General features: G+C 36.1%; 2 protein-coding genes, 1 non-coding gene and 1 pseudogene across 3 annotated transcripts; 3 read left to right on the top strand and 1 right to left on the bottom strand.

Moving 5' to 3' along the window:
• On the top strand, positions 1–4,528 carry LOC125189245 (annotated as a pseudogene).
• Positions 790–871, bottom strand: TRNAS-GCU. The gene has a single exon. It is a non-coding gene; the product is annotated as a tRNA-Ser (tRNA).
• A 3,772-nt stretch (positions 4,529–8,300) lies between the features above and the next one.
• Positions 8,301–10,027, top strand: LOC125186443 (protein EMBRYO DEFECTIVE 514). Its single transcript, XM_048082810.1, has 2 exons — positions 8,301–8,651; positions 9,589–10,027. The coding sequence occupies exons 1-2, from the start codon at positions 8,382–8,384 to the stop codon at positions 9,886–9,888; spliced, it is 570 nt and encodes a 189-aa protein (XP_047938767.1). The 5' UTR covers positions 8,301–8,381; the 3' UTR covers positions 9,889–10,027.
• Positions 10,028–11,488: 1,461 nt separating this feature from the next.
• LOC125188453 (nuclear pore complex protein NUP88) lies at positions 11,489–18,437 on the top strand. The gene is made up of 9 exons (XM_048085302.1): positions 11,489–11,842; positions 12,151–12,302; positions 13,151–13,273; positions 13,669–13,813; positions 14,549–14,610; positions 15,819–16,035; positions 16,377–17,300; positions 17,577–17,826; positions 17,981–18,437. The coding sequence occupies exons 1-9, from the start codon at positions 11,537–11,539 to the stop codon at positions 18,244–18,246; spliced, it is 2,445 nt and encodes an 814-aa protein (XP_047941259.1). The 5' UTR covers positions 11,489–11,536; the 3' UTR covers positions 18,247–18,437.
• Positions 18,438–18,480: the final 43 nt, after the last annotated feature.

Here is an 18,480-nt window from a genome sequence, read left to right as displayed (position 1 = left end):
ATGAAGAACCATGCAGCTAATATTGGAGGATACGCCGTCGATGGATGCCGGGAGTTCTCGGCCTCCGCCGGAGGTCAAGAAAGGGAGCTCACCTGCGCCGCGTGCGGCTGCCACCGGAACTTCCACAGGGTGGAAGTAGTGGATTCTTAATTAGCATACTTGTATTTTGTTTAGCGTTATTGGAAATTCATCAAATTTTACAATGATGCATAAGGCTAGCCTCATCTAAGATGTATCGTGTTTAATTTGCATTTAGTTTGTAGATGTCAAAATGTACGTAGATGTGATATGTGTTACATAAATACTTAGTTTACATTTTTATTGTGACGCAAATTATGTAATCATTTGAGTAATTAGTAATTAATCACATCATAATAATTGGGTTAAGCTTGAATAATGGCACAAGTCCATATATCACTTCCTACCAAAGACTTGTAAAGGTGATGTACCGAAATGTGGAGAAACGTGAAAGAAAAGTCGAAGAGGAGACAAATAATGTGCGGCACACACATATGATATGACTTTGACAATATTCTCATCTTCATCCCAATATTGAAGACCAATCAAGGTTGTATACTCTCTATATGTGTCTTTTGTGTATTGGTTTGTTTCAATTCCTCTTTTTTTGTTAATATATTTGTTGCCTTAGTTGTATTGACTTGTCAATGTTTTACTTATTTATTAACTAATTACTACTATTACTATATTCCAAGCCACACAATTGAAGATGAAAAGCATTTTTGTACTACTAGCTTGAATGTAAATATGCCCAAAACAGGAAAAAGTAAACGACGCCTGAGAGATTCGAACTCTCGCGGGGAAACCCCATGTACTTAGCAGGCACACGCCTTAACCACTCGGCCAAAGCGTCGTTCATGCTTAAATCTATTTTATAACATAATTATACTCTATTCATCCGAGTTATACATAATTGCACATTAACAAAATTTGTAATGATATGGACAAAAATCCGTTAATCTTACTCAACATTTGTCAAATTCACGAGCCATATCGACGAAAATAAAATTTTCACAAAACAACACTAGCTGCACAATTTTAGTTCATTTTGTATTTTTTAAACCCTGTAAACACTAATGAATCGGTGTTATTGCTCTAAAATTTGATTTAAGTGAACAGAAAAATATGGTGTTGATCAGTATTTAGTGGGATTTCACGAATTTGGAACCTTCAGCTGGTGAAGAAAGGTAGGGATTGTGTGAGAAAGCTGCAGTTCAGCTAAAATCAGGTAGCCCTCTCTTACATTAATGGTGATGGAATTTGAATAAATTATGTATAAATTTTCGATGAGCCAGGCGAGAAAAATTGATGCTTAGCTTTACTCTGTGTGTGTTTAACATGTGCAGGTTGGATTTGGGTCAATATTTGAGGTGATCAAAGTAAAAAAAAAAAATGAGTTCTAGGGCTTATTGTTTATTTATGCTCTTTATTTCTGAGAGCTGTTTGTTGCTTTCTTTTTTGGAAATTTCCAATATAGACTGCCAAAACATGTTTATATGATTACCAATTAATGAGGTCACTGTATAGAATTGTGATTTGGCATTGAATCCCGTACTCTTTCCATTTAACTGAATCTGGGAACAAACTTGGAAAAATATCTCAGACCAACTTTGATGTGTTGTAATGTCTTTATCAGTTTCAGAAAATAAGATTCAATCTTTCTTGCTTTATAGAGTTCCTTGACAGTTCTATGACGCCTAGCTCGGTTTTCCAGTTTATAAGTTTGAGCAATGCATCATCAGCAGTTCGAATTAAGATTGAAAAGGCGGTAGACAGGGCAGTCGTGTTCATAGATTGGAGAATAGGATGGATATGTTAGTGAGGTCGATTCATAAGGCTCTGAGCCCAAGAATTCCAAGGAGGGTATAGAGAGATACAAGAACTCGTCTTGTGACGATTGGCATGCTCTTCTTCTGGTATATATGTATGACTTGCCTCTTGAATTCTATTTCGGGTTGTCTGGGAATCAAATTTGGCATTGCAGTAGGATCCCATCTTAACTTGGGCTTAATTTACAACACAGTGCTGAGCATTGGCTAACTCTCGATCTTCTTGCTTCAGTGTGAGCCGGCCGTGTAGACGTGTAGTGCCATCAGAGTTCATCACTTGAGTAAAGCTGATGTGGTTTTTTGTGCCCTTTTTCTTGTCTTTGAGTTACAACCGGCACTCAAAGAGCCAGGGGAAGCAAAGTTTTAGTCTCGATAGGCTGCTGCAGTGGATTTTATGAAAGGCCTGAGGGAGTGGAAGTATCTGGTGGGAGAAATCATTTGATTTTTAGCTCATCGCCTGAATAGTGATCAGGGTTTGGCCCGCTCGCTGCCTTCGGGAGGTACCCGCCTGAAATAGGAAATGTTGAGAAGGATGTGATTGCCCTGTACAAACTTATGGTCAGAACAAGCCGGATGCATATTTTGCCTATTTCAGGGAAAGGCCGATATTGGCCTATTTTCAAGGTGCAATATATAGGAATGATGTAAGCACTATATCTACCCTTTTGATTTTTGATATAAAGTATGTGTATTTAATGCTTAATCTGCTTCATGTAAAGGTCGTTCAGTCATAGAGTTCAAAGTATACAAATGATTTTAGTTTCTTTCATTTGCGTGAGCTTGCCTTTCTGATTGATATATGCAATAGTTTGATGTATATCTTATTATGTATTCGTAATATATCACGATTTATGATGTTTTTCTAGTTTGGTAATCGCTAGAATCTTGACTTATCGTGCATAAACTGCGTTCTTGCTTTCCTTAGGCATATGTAATGGGTGCTCTACACTCCCACACTCCACTTGAATAGCTACACGAAATATATGTTGTTTAGCTGAGTTTGCATTTGGTTGTTACTTTACCTTCCTGCATATATTGTTTTCCTCTAAATACAGGTACTAACGTGTTCGATTTTTCAGGGTGGTGCTATTCACCAAGAGCTATTCTACCTTTTTAAAGATAAGAGTGACGTACACTTCACATTCGGGAGTTTTCAAGCACACGGGGATTAGCAAGGGGGGCAAGGGGATGGTTTCATCAAAGTTTTGCCGAAATATGGCTGGAGACCCCCCTTCATACAATCATCAGTGAAGAGATTGAGCTAGCGTGTGGAGATGTTCTCGAGTACTCTGAGTTTGCATATTCGTCCGTGCATCAGATGCAGTGATCAATGGCTACCTCCTGAAACTTCTCAGAGGCATCAAACAAGAGGAGAGTGGACCAGATAAAGGGTATTGCTGGGCAGTTTGAGTACCAGCGTCCTTCTCGACCTAATGATGCTGTTGAAACGATTTGCAGACTGTTCACCACAAGAAAATGCACACAGTGTTGGATCCACATCACCGGACTAGGTATCGCAGTTAGAATCTTGATTTTTAGGAATTCATAGTTAATGTTTTCGTTATGCCCATTTTTGTTGCCTGTAGAATATGCAAACTCAGTTTTAGCAAGTTTATATGATTCTTGATTCGAGCTCTCTCTCTCTCTCTCTCTCTCTCTCTCTCGTTGCATTGATGGTAGGATGATAAATAGAAAGAGATGTTGAGACAGAAAAACTATATATCTGTATGTGAAAATGAACCCCATACATATTTGAGCCATGCTAGAATCTATAACATATGTTTGCTTCTCGAGCTGCTCGGTCGCAGCTATGTATACGAGGAAGATGCAACTGCTAAACCAATGAAACAATTGTAACTGATTCAACCTACACTGAGAGGCAGCAAAATTTCGTCACAGCTGCATCAAGATAGGCTTCAAGCATTACTTTCTAACCTCATAATTTTCAGGTCAGGCTCTGTTATGTATAGGATCTGATCCTCCCCGTACCGTTCTTTTCTCTGATTGGCTCGGATCAAAAGTCATTGAAGGTGAAGGCGCGATGTTGAATGGCCTCCCCCCTTCTTCTAAGGCGAGAAGAAGCCTCCCTCCTCCTCCTCCTCTTCCCCGTCTTAGAGCAAGACCGGTGCTTCTCGTTGCAGAAACAGTTTCCGGCTGGATGAAGAGCAGCCCAACACAGAAGAATACTAGAAGGGCGGCCCTGTAAGTCAAGCAGGACATCTTTGCAGCAGAGAAAAGCACAAGATGTGATAAGGTAATATCTTAGTAAAAGAGAGTGGATGGATTCTTTGCCTATAAATGAGGCTGCTTATGTGTTTGCTTAATCCCTTATTTATACTTGAGTGGATTAAAGCATAAAGTAGAAGGGGAGAAGCAAGATTCACCTCAATCATAAGCAATAATAAGGCTGTATTAGAAGATTTTGACAGGTTTGAACAAAAAGTTGGTGGGAAAAAGCATCAACCTTGAGAAGCCAAGAATCTTTAGCATTGGTTCCCATACACCCTATTCCTTTCCTTTCTCTTTAGACCATCATTCAAACCCATCAACTGTCTAAACCCTTATTGGATTTAAACCTGGTGGATGCACACAAATTTTTGCGTAAGTCTCTACTGCTTTTTCTCATCCAATGTATGAAATTGAAAACCTTCAAATGGGACAAGTGAAGAGCTTTTGTTGGAGTTGGAATCACAATTAAAAAAATAGTACTCCCTTCGTTCCATAATAGATGCCACACTTTCATTTTTAGTTTGTTCCACAAAAACGTCACATTACCGTTTTTAGAAAAAGTTCTCCCTCACATTAATATAAATATTTTTCTCTTTCCACTTAACACAAAATAACATCTCTTAAAATCTCGTGTCATTTTCCAAGTGTGTCATCTTTATGGGACAAGGAAGTACTCACTTTCAAAAATGGAGGCTTGCTTAGCTAACCAAACTAGAGAATAGTGAGTCTGCAAAAAGCTAGATAAAGTAGAATAAATGGTGTTACTAGTACATAGTAAAATCACTCACACAAATTTACCAATCATTATTTTGCTTTTTTTTTGCTAAACTCTCTTACCTTTAGAAACCCCTTCTCTTTGTTTCTTGTGCTTAATGGATTTCCTTTATGCTTTTCTTTACTTCATTCTTTAGATTGTGTGCACTCTTTTCTGTTTCTTTTAATTTATTAGGGGATGGAAAAAAGATGGAAATTTCACAAATCCAAGACTTTCCTTTTATTTTCTTATAGTCTATTTTGAACAATTTTTATCGTACACTTTATCCAATAAAATATCACATCAAGAAACAAGTCTATGGTTAGTTTTATCATATTGAACTCAATATAAGAAGCATATCATTTAAAAAAAATTGTTAGAATCAACAATTTGTTATCTTATAGTAGTATAATAAAATTTCTAATAATTTTTTTAAAAATTTAAATACAATAAAAACAACTAGTGGGTATGATTCTGGCATCAAAGTGGCCGGAAATTAGTAGGATATTTCAAGTTTTTTAATTATCGATTTTGGAGAAAATAATTTTCTTCTAGCTTTGGAGTAAGGTAGTACAACCACCCAAACTCGATTATGTAAATTTGTAGAAAGATTACATATTACACGAAAATGTAATTTCGTTTTGCCATAATATATTCTTTAGTGAAAATCCAAATTTTTAATGCAAAAGAGGCTCAAACCACACGATGGTGGTTATAAATGGTGGTTAAATATACACATTTTAAAATTTTGGGATACAAAAATCGTCGAATGTACTAAATGGTGTGACCACCTATCTTGTAACAAAAATTTAACTATCTATAAAATTCAATACTACTCATAAATTAAATACTACACTAAGAACCGTTCCGTTATTCTTCATCACCAATTAAAATAGTCTTCAATTTAGGACACTACAATCATGAAAATTATATATAAAAAAACAAACTCCATGAGTAGTTAAATCAACCAAAATGCACCCAAAACACACCTGAATCGCAGAGGGAATGCACCCCATACACAAATTTTTAGGGATTCGCCATGTAGCATATTCGGTACATAGCCCACGCTAATTGTCCATACCCTACGCGAATTTTATATTGTGGACGTTTTAGGAAAACTCTTAAAAGAGCGTTTTACGTATCTAATATTGCATTATGGACATTTTATGAGAACTCATGAAAGATTGTACTCAACCTTTTAAGAAAATTATTAACACTATGACTGTTTAGTCATATCTCAATCTAACAATTTAACTATATCAATCTTTTTAACTTAGTTTTATCAGAAAAATTAATTCCGATGAATGTTTTGGTAAGTTTTTAGCTGTGATTGTTTTGGTAAGTTCTGTAGATTTGATAAAAAAAAGTTTTGCAAAAAGTTTCGAACTCTAAATGCAATAGCTATGAAATCTATCAATATATAAAGGGGCATATTTAATTATGTATCATCCTTCTTAATCCCAATCCATGTTTGCAATATCTGATCAAGCATTACATGCGTTAATTAAGATGGAGACTGAAAGAATAGTGAACCACTCACCCATTGCTGCTTTTAAAACTATATATAAATATGCATAGAAAACCAACAAAGACATGGTCACACACCTTTAAAAAGAATTAAAAATTTGGAAAAATTAAGAGTGAATTATTCAGCCATTACAACATTTCTGTTTCTCCAAATAATCTCCATTTGTTGTTCATCGCTACTTCGACTAACTCGTGAATTGTGATAGACAGTGGAGCACATAAACTTTTGATAAATTAGGTTAGAGGGTAGTTTGGTCAATTATAATTATTTAGGAATGAAAAATAAGAAAAAAGAAGAGAACAAATATAAAAAAGTAAAAAACACTTATTCTGAAAAATTTGCATGCCCCGAGCCCATATTCTGAAAGGTCAGCGAATTGAGCCCCATATTCCGAAATCTCTCACTTTCGTTTGTAATTTTCTAAGAGAATGTCATTAATATTTCTATTTAGCATCACTTAAATGAAATTGTGAATTTAAATTTTCATTTATGAAATGGTGTTAATTCTTCAAACAACAACGTAACTAATTGCCACAAGTACTATCATAGTAAGAATTTAAGAAAAAATCTACAAAATCGAAGAAAAGATTATTTACTGCTTCGACTTTCTTTTCATATGAGTGCAATGTGCAGGTAAATAGCTTGATGAATACAACTTCATGTATATATTCATCTTCCCAAAATATTACTATTTTATTTCATCTTTTCATCGATTAATTTTTGTTTCCTCTCACAAATTACAAATGCATTAAAATTTGCATACAATTTGTATTATTTAGCCAAAATAATGATGTTGAAACTCGAAACCAAATTAATGTTTCCAATGAATTAAACAATGCTACTAAGTTTATAGAATAAATTACGGAATTAGATGAAATTATAATTACTTAAAATTAAATCTAATATATAATTAGATTAAATTATAATCTTTAAAATTAAATCTAACTTTCAAAGTTTGTATGACTTCTTATAGCATGAAGAGTACGGTGAATTTAAGTAATAAAATGTTATTACTTATTTTAAGTGATAATTTACTTTTTATGCGTATATATAGCAGGAAATAAGAAATTTATCTTTTTCCAATACTAAAAATACATTTAATATTTGGCCATGCATATCAAGTTATAATATGGTCTGAAATTAAACATAAGAAACAAGTAGCCAACTAAGACATAATTATTGGATGATCCAAATTTTTTATCTTGAATATCAAAGGAATTTTACATTTCTATGATCTAATGTATTCATATGTTTAATTTGGGTATGTTTAATTATTTATTTTTTAAGAAGATAGTATATTTTAAGAAGATTGATGAAAGCATTATCAAAACAAAAATAATAATAAATGCTCTATATATGGATCCTCTAGAGTTGAACAATTGTTTGCATGATCGTTCTATATTTGCTCCTACGCTTGACGTTGTTGATGGGGTTAACCAGTTCATGATTTCGTTGGATTAGTCCCAGGGTCGAATTTATCATAGATCACTCTAATGGTTTGTGTAATGACACCAAATTGATAATTATACGGTTAGGTTTATGTTTTGGAGGCTCGAGTATTGGGTGACCATAATATCAGTCATAAAGTCTTGATTTCTCGAATGTCTTTAATATCTTATGATCTGCTATATTATTCTATGTCTTACTTTACAATTTCTACACTTTAACTATTTATATCATTTCAAAAAAGTAAACGAGATTCCTATTCATGGATGGAGGGAGTATATGTTTATAATTTTTTCTACGTTCATTATTTTAATCTATTTAACAGTAAATATATTTTTATTATTTGAAATTTTTTTGTCCCACGAGTGAAGTTAATATAAAGGCTATATAGAATTAATAATAAAACGAATTTAAGACAGAGCCCAATATCCCAAGCGGCCCATTGTTATGTGATAAAAAAAAAAAAAATCGATACGAATAATATAAATCCGAGAAAAGTGGAAGAACAAAATAGAGCGCACACACTTGCTACAAAAACCTAAAACCCTAGACTCACAACTTCTCGATACCTCTGTTCATGGCAGCTTCAGAGGCTTCGATGGAGGTCGAGGAGGTGAAGGTTCCGGCCGAGGATACCGACAATGGCGCCGCGAAGCGCTCCAGAGAGGAGGATGTGGAGGCTGAGCCGGAGGAGAAGAGAACGAAAACCGAGGATGGCGCTGGAGAAGGAGAGGCAATAGCCGCTGAGTTGGTTGTTGGACCCAAAACTTTCGATACCTCTGTTGCCATGTTTGATTATTTCTTTAAGCTTCTTCATTCCTGGTCTCCCAATTTTAATGTCAATAAGGTAATCACTACTTCTTCATTGATTCATTTTAGCCCTAATTTCCTTTCTATTTACTGAAATATGTTGATGTATTTGTGTTTTGGATCATAATTTTTCTATTCAAATTATTATAAATGGCTGTATGTTGGTCGTATATTATGATTTTTGGGGATATAGTTGATTTTGGATATTTTTATCACTGTGAGGTTAGGATTGTACTAAGTATGTGTTAACGATGCTACAAGATATGATATTTATCGACGTCACATAGATTGAATGTTCGATAACATATGCTGTGAATATTATGTGTGACGTGAGAATTGGAATGGTCTGTTCCCAAATTATACTATGATTGTAGAAAAAACAGTGCAAGTTTGATGTGTTTTTATTTGTCACAATATCAAATTGAGAAACTTTGCTAAGCTTACCCTTCTTGCTTGTTTAGCCACAGCCTGCCTTTTAATTTCATTGCATTACCAATGAAAAATGTATACAGCTCAAGAAATTATCAGATAATAATGATTAACCAAGCCATTCATCTGTGATGTGCCAAATTATTTAAAAACCAGTAATTGTAAGAATTTGACTTGATAAATGAAATGAATCGAATATGGCATGCATTTATTGAATTATTCATATGTAAAATCTAAACGAAGAACTTAAATTTATCACAGTTGGTCCAATAGTAGGAATAGAATTCCATTCACACTTGCTCTCAGTTGCTCAGTTTAGTTTTGAACATTAATTCTATTGGTTATCAAGTTGCCATGTTGTATAATACCTTAGCTGTCCATTTAAGCTTCAACCATTTTCTTCAGCTGTGTATGCTCTGAATCACAGAATCTCAAACTACTCTAATCCCACTTCTTATCTTTTCGCTCATTCAGTGTATGAGCATCTATAATATACTCTATCTCGAACTATTGTTATCTGACCTCTTAGCTTTTTATGCATTCAGTATGAGTACTTGGTGTTGCTAGAGTTGCTCAAGAAAGGTCATGTAGAGGCGGACAGAAAAATTGGCGCGGGTGTGAAAGCTTTCCAAGTCCGCTTCCATCCCCAGTTCAAAAGTCGCTGCTTCTTCCTCATAAGGGAGGATGACTCTGTTGATGACTTCAGCTTCAGAAAATGTGTGGATCACATTTCTCCATTGCCGGAAAACATGCAAGTCAAACACGATGCCAATAAGGCCTTGCGTGGAAAAGGAGGAGGCCGTGGACGCGGCGGCGGCCGTGGACGTGGCAGAGGTTGGAAGTGAAGAAATACTAATACTAGTATAATTTAAGTGCAACGTTTTTGTAGTTGTTAAAGAAACTCAATGAATGTTGTTCTCTACTCTTCTTTATGCTGCAGAATTTTCCTTAACATGTGCAATTTATTGATATATTTTTGCTTCAGTTGCGCTAATTTGTTTTCATAATTATATTAAAATGCACGCATATAGTTTGTGATGTGGCAAAGTTTTGAATGTCTATTATCCAATTTGGAGGAACACAAAATCTCAAAACATGTAAAACACTATATAACATATCTGAGTTTTTATGTAAGAATAAAAGCGAATTGACGACGGGTGTAGTAAGTTGCCTACCAAACTGGAATCTGATGCATTAAACGCCTCACTAAATTCTAGTATTTGTTCCAACAAAAGAGAGATGCTGGTTGAGCTCTACATAAAACACACACATGCCGCTGGCATGTTCAACACGCTTAACTACATAATTATTACGTACATTTGCCAAAAATGGCTTTGATACCATAATTGTACTTGTACAGGAGGTACAATAGTAGGAACTAGTAGAAAGTGGAGTATATAAAATACTATGAGTTGGTACAATGTAGGAACTAGTGAGTTGAGGAAAGTCTCCAGCAAATAAGAGTGATTGTGTAGGAAAGTATGTCCTCCACTGAATCAATGGGATAGATGACTTACATAAAGGCCGGGACGGACGCCAAAACACTCTTTCAATCCAACGGAGGGCGGATGCTAAAGCTCTCTTCAATACATTTGGGAAGATAGAGATACGTCATATTCAACTTCTAACAAAATTCATATCACCTTTTCTCTTTTATAAAAGGAAGAGTGGTGACTCATTTTTATCTTCTCGAGAACTGAAGAATGTTTTGGCGTCCGCCACTGTCTTTATTTAAGGCATCTACCCACCCCATTTAGTGGAGGACACAATTTCCTACACAATCACTCTTATATGCTTGAGAATGTCCTTCACTCACTACTTGTAATAATTCAGTATATTTTATATATTTTCTATTAGTTCCTACTACTATGTTTTGATTTTGTACCATTCTAAGCTTAATCCTAAAGGCAAATAGAGTTGTCAAATGGGTCATGCCCATGCTCGGAGAGGCTCTCTTTGTTTGAGGCCTGAGCCCACATATGAAACGGGTTAAATTAGGCCAGTTTTTTTTATATATATCTCTGAGCCTTGTCCACCTGGATTTTTTTTTATAGTACTATAAGTTTATAAAAGTAAGAAAAATTAAAAAGACTTTTAAGAGATTAACTTTGGTGGGCTTCTAGTAAGCCGTTCGTGAGCTAGGCTTGGGTTTGCAAATAAACTCAATTGAATTAGTCAGAAATCAGAATAGACAAGCCCAGCTCAGAACCCGTTGTATTGATTGTAGTGATTAGTGGCAGATCTACAAAGAAGTGGTAGAATACTAGAATGTTAGTACAAGTATTTTGTAATTCTAACATACTAATAATGTTTGAATTAAATTCAATTCATTAACATAATAATGTTATTCAAATAATAGTAAATTCACTTTTCATAATGAAGTTTTTTAAGTATAGTAAAAAAAATTAACATATTTAGCAGAATAAATTAAATTTGAAATGATTAAATGATGAATTAGGCTTCCGACTCCCTCTCTTCTACGAATCCAGAGATATGCGTTTCTCGTTCGACTTACCGGAGGGCCGTCAATCTCCGGCTCCTTCTCCTTCGCCGTCGAGTTCGACTCCCAAGTCAGAGCTCGAATGGTTCCCACTGCAGAACCACCCGCTCTTCTCCTCCGCCACTGCTACGCCCGCCGCCGCCCTCGATACTTCCGGAAGAAAGCCCCCCAATCTCATGGCCTGGGATGGAGCTTCGCGGCTATACATTTGGGACTTGGAGACGAAATGCCTCCACCGCCTATCAATTCGCTTGGGCGAGCCGGACCCCTCTTCCATCCTCGCTGCTTCCCCCTCTAAGGTCTTTCATTCGATTCAGTATTCACGTGCTCTGTCTGTGTGTGTGTGTGAGAGAGAGAGAGCAATTATGAAAAGCTAGGGTTTAAGAGGGGTTTATGAAATTTTAATTTCGCATACTTAAATGTCTAATTTAGTTGAAATTCTGATAGAATGTAACGTTACTAGCTTTAGATTTGGTTTCCAACCATTAGATGGATAAATTATGATAGCACATTACTTAATTGAGCTTTTTTAATCCTTTGGGGAGAGGAGCTATGTTGTAGAAGGGATGAATGTGGACTCCACTCATACTTACATGCTCTCTTATAGGTGTTGCAAGCGGAAACACCAGTCAGCTTTGAGGTGAGTAAGATTTCTATCAACAAAAATGGCTCAGCTATGCTCCTGGCCGGGACGGAGGGCCTATGTGTTATGTACCTTTATGGACGCTCTTCACTAGCACAAAATACCATCATCTGTCGGTATGATAATATTACTATTTGCCAAGTCTCTACCTCTCTGCTTAATGATATTTTATTTACTTCCGACTGCATCACAGGCATATAGCAGTGTACGGATGGTGTAAGTTTGAGTTTTATTCCGTGATTTCATTTGATTACTAGTACTCCCTCCGTCCCTCTGCAATAGAGGCATTTCATTTTCAGCACTCGTTTTGCAAAAATGATAATAAATAATTAAAGTAAAGAGAAAGTGAGGTAAGAGAGAGAATAATATAGAGAAGACTCTTATCTATATTATTCTCTCTCTTACTTTACTCTTTCTCCATATTAAATATTTATTATCATTTTTGCAAAACGAGTGCTCAAAATGAAACGCCTCTACTACAGAGGGATAGAGGGAGTAGTATTTAGGCTTTGTTGATTTACATGCGAAGTGTCTAATTTTGAATACACCTCATTATGAGCAGCGTCGACTGCAATGGTTGAAACCATCTCTGCAATCTCCTTAGATGCTGATTCATTTCTATGGCTGGCTCATCCTTCTTTGTATTCCATTAGTCATGTATGATAGTTTAGGTGGTGCTCTCCGACCTCTGTGAATGCAAGGACTATACTGTTGGGTGTTTCATTAGTTATGTATAATAAATCCTGTTCTCTAAGCTCTTCATCAGTCTGGCTATGAAACAAGTAGTGTGTGTAGCATATGCCAAGTACTTCAGTTTTTGTGGTAGTCTTTCGATCAATTATGCATATTTCTATACGACTCCTCCGAAGCTGGATTTCGTTCTACAATATTATACCTACTGGTGTACATGATATATTGGCCTAATAGACTGACAATACCACTGCTATGACCTAAACCTTTTCAGGACCGTTTCTCTTGGTTCAGAGATTTACTTCCAGAGAAACAACTTCATACGCATTCTACAGATTTGCTGGCACCCATACAGTGATACACACTTGGGAATCCTGTCGTCTGATTCTGTTTTCAGGTATACATTTTTTACTGGACGATGGACATAGTTCTATGAAGTTACATTTCTGATCTATTTAGCAAATATTTGTTCTCTCTCTCAAGCAAGGTGAACGTACAGTACATTTGTTAGAGGTGAATTTTTTGTTATTCTTGTACTTCTTTGCAAAACTTATTCTGGTAATTTGGAAAAAGAATAGTGCAAAAAAAATGACACACATTAAAGCAGTCAAATAAATAATAAAGGATGTCTTCCTTCTAAGGACTCCTGTTTAACTGTTTTTGTGTGGCAGAAAGAGCTAAATCATTATGTGTGCTCTCAATCGTGAATAATATAACTTTATGTTCTAACGTACCACTCTCTAACAGCTTGAAACATGTGAGCTAAGCTTACGTGAACCATTTATTTTGCAGAATTTTTGATCTGTCTACAGATATTGGGCAGCCAGAGCAGGAATATTATTTACAACCGGTAGAGTATGGGAGTAGCCGTAATGCTGCAGCAATTTGTCCAGTTGATTTCTCTTTTGGTGGTGAACATTTATGGGATAAATTCAGTGTAAGGGTGCTCTCTTTCACGTGGCAGTCTAACATGAATATCTTTGTAGTGTTCATATCTATGAGTGACATTTTATTTTGTTGCTGCTGAAACTTGGTACTTGCCCATTTACGCTCTATTGGAATTCTCTGATTTTGATATTTTGTTAACATTTGCATATTGATTGATATATTGTTTGGCTGAAAAATGACACTTAATATCATATATGTATGCTTATGACTATTTTCTTGACTCTTAAAAATATATGTTTGTGCTAATTGACCTGAAATTCAGCCTGGTATTGTAATAAAAACTAGAAAGTGCAGTGAGCATATTAATATCAAGTATTAACATATAATGTTTGCTGATGTTCCTCTTTTTACCTGTTTAGCATATTATGATATCTTGGCATATGTCAGTTGTCAGCTGCATGCTAAGTGCTAAGTATCTTATCTACTCATGAGAATATTCATGATTCTGTGCAAGGACTGGAGACCACACTGTGAGCAGTTGTTTGAAGTTTTGGCTTCTAATAAGTAACTCAATAGGTTTTGAATATAATTGTATTTTGAATACATTTGTATGTGCCTATAAGTATCTTATCTAATCATGAGAATATTCATGATGTTGTGCAAGGACTGCAGACCACATTGTGAGCAGTTGTTTGAAGTTTTGGCTTCTAATAAGTAACTGAATAGGCTTTGAATATATTTGTATGTACTGAAGAAAATACTAATAACCATGCTCATTTTTCAGGTTTTTATCTTGTTTAGTGATGGATCCACTTACATAATTTGCCCTGTTGTTCCTTTTGCAAGGTAATTTTGTTTTGCATAATCTCTGATTTGCCTTCGGCTTTTTGGATCAATTTTTTTGCTTATGGTAGTTACCCTGTTTGACTAAAAATACTTTGTCGTGAAAATTTTGTTTTGAGGCTTTGCTGCTATTCTGTTGTCTCACTATGTCAAAACTTAATCCCTGTGATGATTCTAACAATGCCTTAAAAAATAAATTATACTCCCTCCGTCCCGCTTTAGCAGTCCCGGTTGAGTTGGGCACATGTTTTAAGGAGAGTTTGAGTGTGTATTAAATAAATATGGTAGTGGATGTTGGGACCCAACTTTTTTAACAATTTTACATTTAAAACACTTTTTCTAATGCTTATTTTCGGCTGTTACTATCACTAATTAGATTTTTTTTTTAACTTAGCAATATTAACATTAATGATATTTTAATTTCTGTAGAGATACACCCAATTCAGTATATCACCAAACAAAACAAAAAGAACGACCAAAGGAAGAGGGGTAGAAGATAATTTGGGAATCAAGCTCTGAATCAAACAATCAAAATTAAAATTTAGAATCTGTCCAAAATTAACAAGCAAATTTTCGTCAACAAAGTGAAACAAAAATGACTTTTTAATTTCTGTAAACACACCAAAATTCCAAAACCCAGTGGACTGGACAAACAAAGAGGATTAAAATCAAATCCTGGCCGTGGTGAAATCGGCAAAGAATGCCGGCGGATTATTAGTGTAGGCGGTGACATGAGCGTAGGTGGAAGCGCTGCCGCTGAAGAGCTCCGGGTCGGAGTGCAGTAGGCCTCTGTTGGTCGAACGACACTGGGCTGGTCGAGTCCAGGGGCGAGAGACTGTCGTCGCTGCCGTTTAAGGGGCAGTTGGATTTGAGGGAGGAGTAAACACAGGGTTCCAGATCTAGTGTTCGCAAGGAAGGGGACGCGCAGTAAAGAGAGAGAGGGATGAGGGGAATGTGAAAGGTTTTTCTTTTAATTGGGTTTTATATTTAGTTGTTTAGTTGATTTTAAAATTAGAATGAAGTCATTTTTTAATGCACTGAGTTCAACCGGGACTCCTAAAGCGGGACGCTTGAAATTGTCCAACCGGGACTGCTAAAGCGGGACGGAGGGAGTAATGATTTATGGGTTTCCATTCTTCTCAATAAATAACCTCTACATCCTCACATTACCTGTTTTCTCAATTCTGACAATGTCCACCACTTATAAACAGCTTGTATAAATGGGAATCTATTTTGGAGCTTTATAATGACGCTCATACATTTGGGCTAAAATCATCCAATTCAAAAGCTGTTAGTAATTCGAATATGGCAATCTCATGGCTGGAGGCAACATTTCCTGAGTTAGTTCATCAAGATGGAGGTGGTGGACAGTTGCATATTGTTAGAGCTCAGCCTTTTGTCCATATGGATGCATCAGTTTCATTGCAGGTAAACTTTATCACTTTCTTTTCATTTGTTTACAGAAGTCTCGTGTTGATTCATGTCCGTTCCTTCCTTTGGTTGAATGGAAAATGTCCTATCTTCGATGTTGCAAGAATAAGATGCTTCTGTTTATTATCTAGTAATAACTAATTTATACTTTGTTCAAGTAGCTGGAGTTTTGAGTCAATTGCATTAAATGAATTAATGGTAGTTGTTACAGTTAATGGTTGAACAGCCTTGTGTTTGATTTTCTTTTCCATATCTCTGGATTGGTTGTCTTCAGTCCGTTGCCAAACTTAATTTCCTTTTGTCCAGGCCCTTCATCTTAAATACAATATTAATTTCAGGGGCCTCTGCATAACATGTGTGATGGTGTGACTGAAGATTCTGATGTTCAGAAAGGCACATGTGAAGGGCGTGCGGTCAGTTTTCATTACAATTTAGTTGGCAAAGACACAATTCTTGTGATTGCTCGTAGTGATGGGCAATTGCAACTGGATGCTTTGGCTGATGAAATTCAGCCAGTATGGACGATGGGTAGCGCACCTCGTCTTTGTTTCACCTCATCAGATAAGATAGCTGGTGTTGCTATGATATGTGAGTCTTTCTTGAGTAGTCCTACTGTTTTGAAGCTAGATCAGACCCCGTATTCTACTGCTTGGTTGGGCCAGCCGCCTCCTTTGCTGAGGTTAGCCATTGTGGATTTAGCTTTGCCTATCGAAAGTAGTTCTCTGATTGGCATGATTAGTGATCCTCTCTTACCTGAAAGAACATTTTGTATTCATGCTGGAGGGATAGATTCAATAGTCTTGCATTTTCTCCCCTTCACTAACCACACAACTGGGAAGGAAGAGCCAATTAGAACTCCATCTGTGAATTCTGTACTTAGTACATGCCCTGGCGACTCATCCTCCCCATCACCTCTTCATGGTTTCCTGGCTTTATCAGATTCTTATGGTAGTTCGTGGATTGTGGGACTTACTTCTTCTAATGACTGTATAGTGCTACAGATGGAAACTTGGAATGTATTGCTTACTGATGCTTTTGATAAGATCCAAGAAAATTTAACTACAGAAGAGACAACAAGTACAAAACAAACAGGTTTTAACACAATAATAAGCAAAGAGCTTCTCAATGGGCCGAAGGCAGTTCTATTGCCCCCTTCTGCACCAAATTTGCGCTCTGTAACAGCTGATTCTATTGAAGGACGATCCATGCTTCATCAGTATTTCAAGCTGTTTCATGAAAATTATGTGGAGTATGCACACAAGGTATGGATTATTGTGCCATACGTAGTGTTTCCACTTAGATATGTAGTAGTAATACATTATGTGGACAAAATGTTGTTGGCCACTTATTATTTTTGTGGAATGGAATCTGGTTGATATCAAACAAGAAGCTTATAGAAAAATTTGAGCATGTAGGATCGTACAAACTGCAAACTTGGATTCTAGTAGGTTTTACTGTTGGAGACACACGCTACCCCATAAGTTAGCTCCTTATTGATATACTCATGAATAAATATGGCGTTTTAATGTTGTTGATAGGTGCACTTTGAGCTCCAGCGTCATGCGCCTCAGTTGAAAAAAGTAATTGACGGAGAGCATTCTCGGTTGCACAAGATGCAACAGAAGCTCTTGGAAGTTGAAACAAAACAGGAAAATTTAGAGGATCGTGTAGATCGTGCAGTTAAGATTCACAGTTCCTTAGAGGAACGGCTACAAAGCTTGAGGAGCCTGCCTGGACTGCAGAAAAACCCACTTTCTAAAGCGGAAAGAGAATTCAAGATGGAACTAGGTAATGTTTCTCCTTTCTCCTTTCTAAATGAATACTCCACTTAACTGTGGTCTTGCTAAAACTAGACATGCTTACAGTTTTCATGAATTATTTCTTGTAAAATTGGCCTTATCCTTTTTTTAAAATTTTCCTTGTGTTTTTCAATTTTCCTCAGATAAATTTACTGGATTGGAGTTGGATGCATTGCACTCTTCCATTGAAGCTCTGAGTGCAAGAACAAAAAGATACACTCATTCGTTGCAGGCTGATTCCCCAACTCAACGAACACAAAGGCTAATGAGAAGAGGAAATATGGTTCCAGATGATGGTGTTTCTGAACTCAAGTCTTTACTTGAAAAACTCTCGCTGATAAACAGCGAGAACAGCAAAAAGGTGAAACTCGTTGAATCCGCATTGAAAGCCAGGGAAATCACAGATTGACTGAAACCACACTGCAGCAAATAGTGTTTTGAATGTGTATATTGGACCTTTTCATTGTCGATGCCTGAGCTCCATGACCTTACCTTGTCTGTTTAGCAGAAAACGTGCTTACTTTGTTTTGTAAAATGCAGTCATAACCAACTTTGTATTCTCTGCATTAACATTTCCATTCTTAACATAACTTTACTCTATCAAATGTCCAAGACAAATCAAGTATTTTTACTAGTGATTATA

This window comes from Salvia hispanica, chromosome 5, assembly GCF_023119035.1.
Source record: "Salvia hispanica cultivar TCC Black 2014 chromosome 5, UniMelb_Shisp_WGS_1.0, whole genome shotgun sequence".
In the NCBI taxonomy this organism is placed as follows: domain Eukaryota; kingdom Viridiplantae; phylum Streptophyta; class Magnoliopsida; order Lamiales; family Lamiaceae; genus Salvia; species Salvia hispanica.
Note: the sequence above shows the minus strand (reverse complement) of the source record. Positions and strands in the feature narration are given on the sequence as shown.

Excerpts from the sequence above, each read along its gene's own strand:
- LOC125186443 (XM_048082810.1), top strand. The coding sequence starts at position 8,382 with ATGGCAGCTTCAGAGGCTTCGATGGAGGTCGAGGAGGTGAAGGTTCCG. Across the intron at positions 8,652-9,588 it reads CCAATTTTAATGTCAATAAG|TATGAGTACTTGGTGTTGCT; the intron begins GTAATCACTACT and ends TTATGCATTCAG.
- LOC125188453 (XM_048085302.1), top strand. The coding sequence starts at position 11,537 with ATGCGTTTCTCGTTCGACTTACCGGAGGGCCGTCAATCTCCGGCTCCT. Across the intron at positions 13,274-13,668 it reads TCGTCTGATTCTGTTTTCAG|AATTTTTGATCTGTCTACAG; the intron begins GTATACATTTTT and ends TTTATTTTGCAG. Across the intron at positions 14,611-15,818 it reads CCTGTTGTTCCTTTTGCAAG|CTTGTATAAATGGGAATCTA; the intron begins GTAATTTTGTTT and ends ACTTATAAACAG.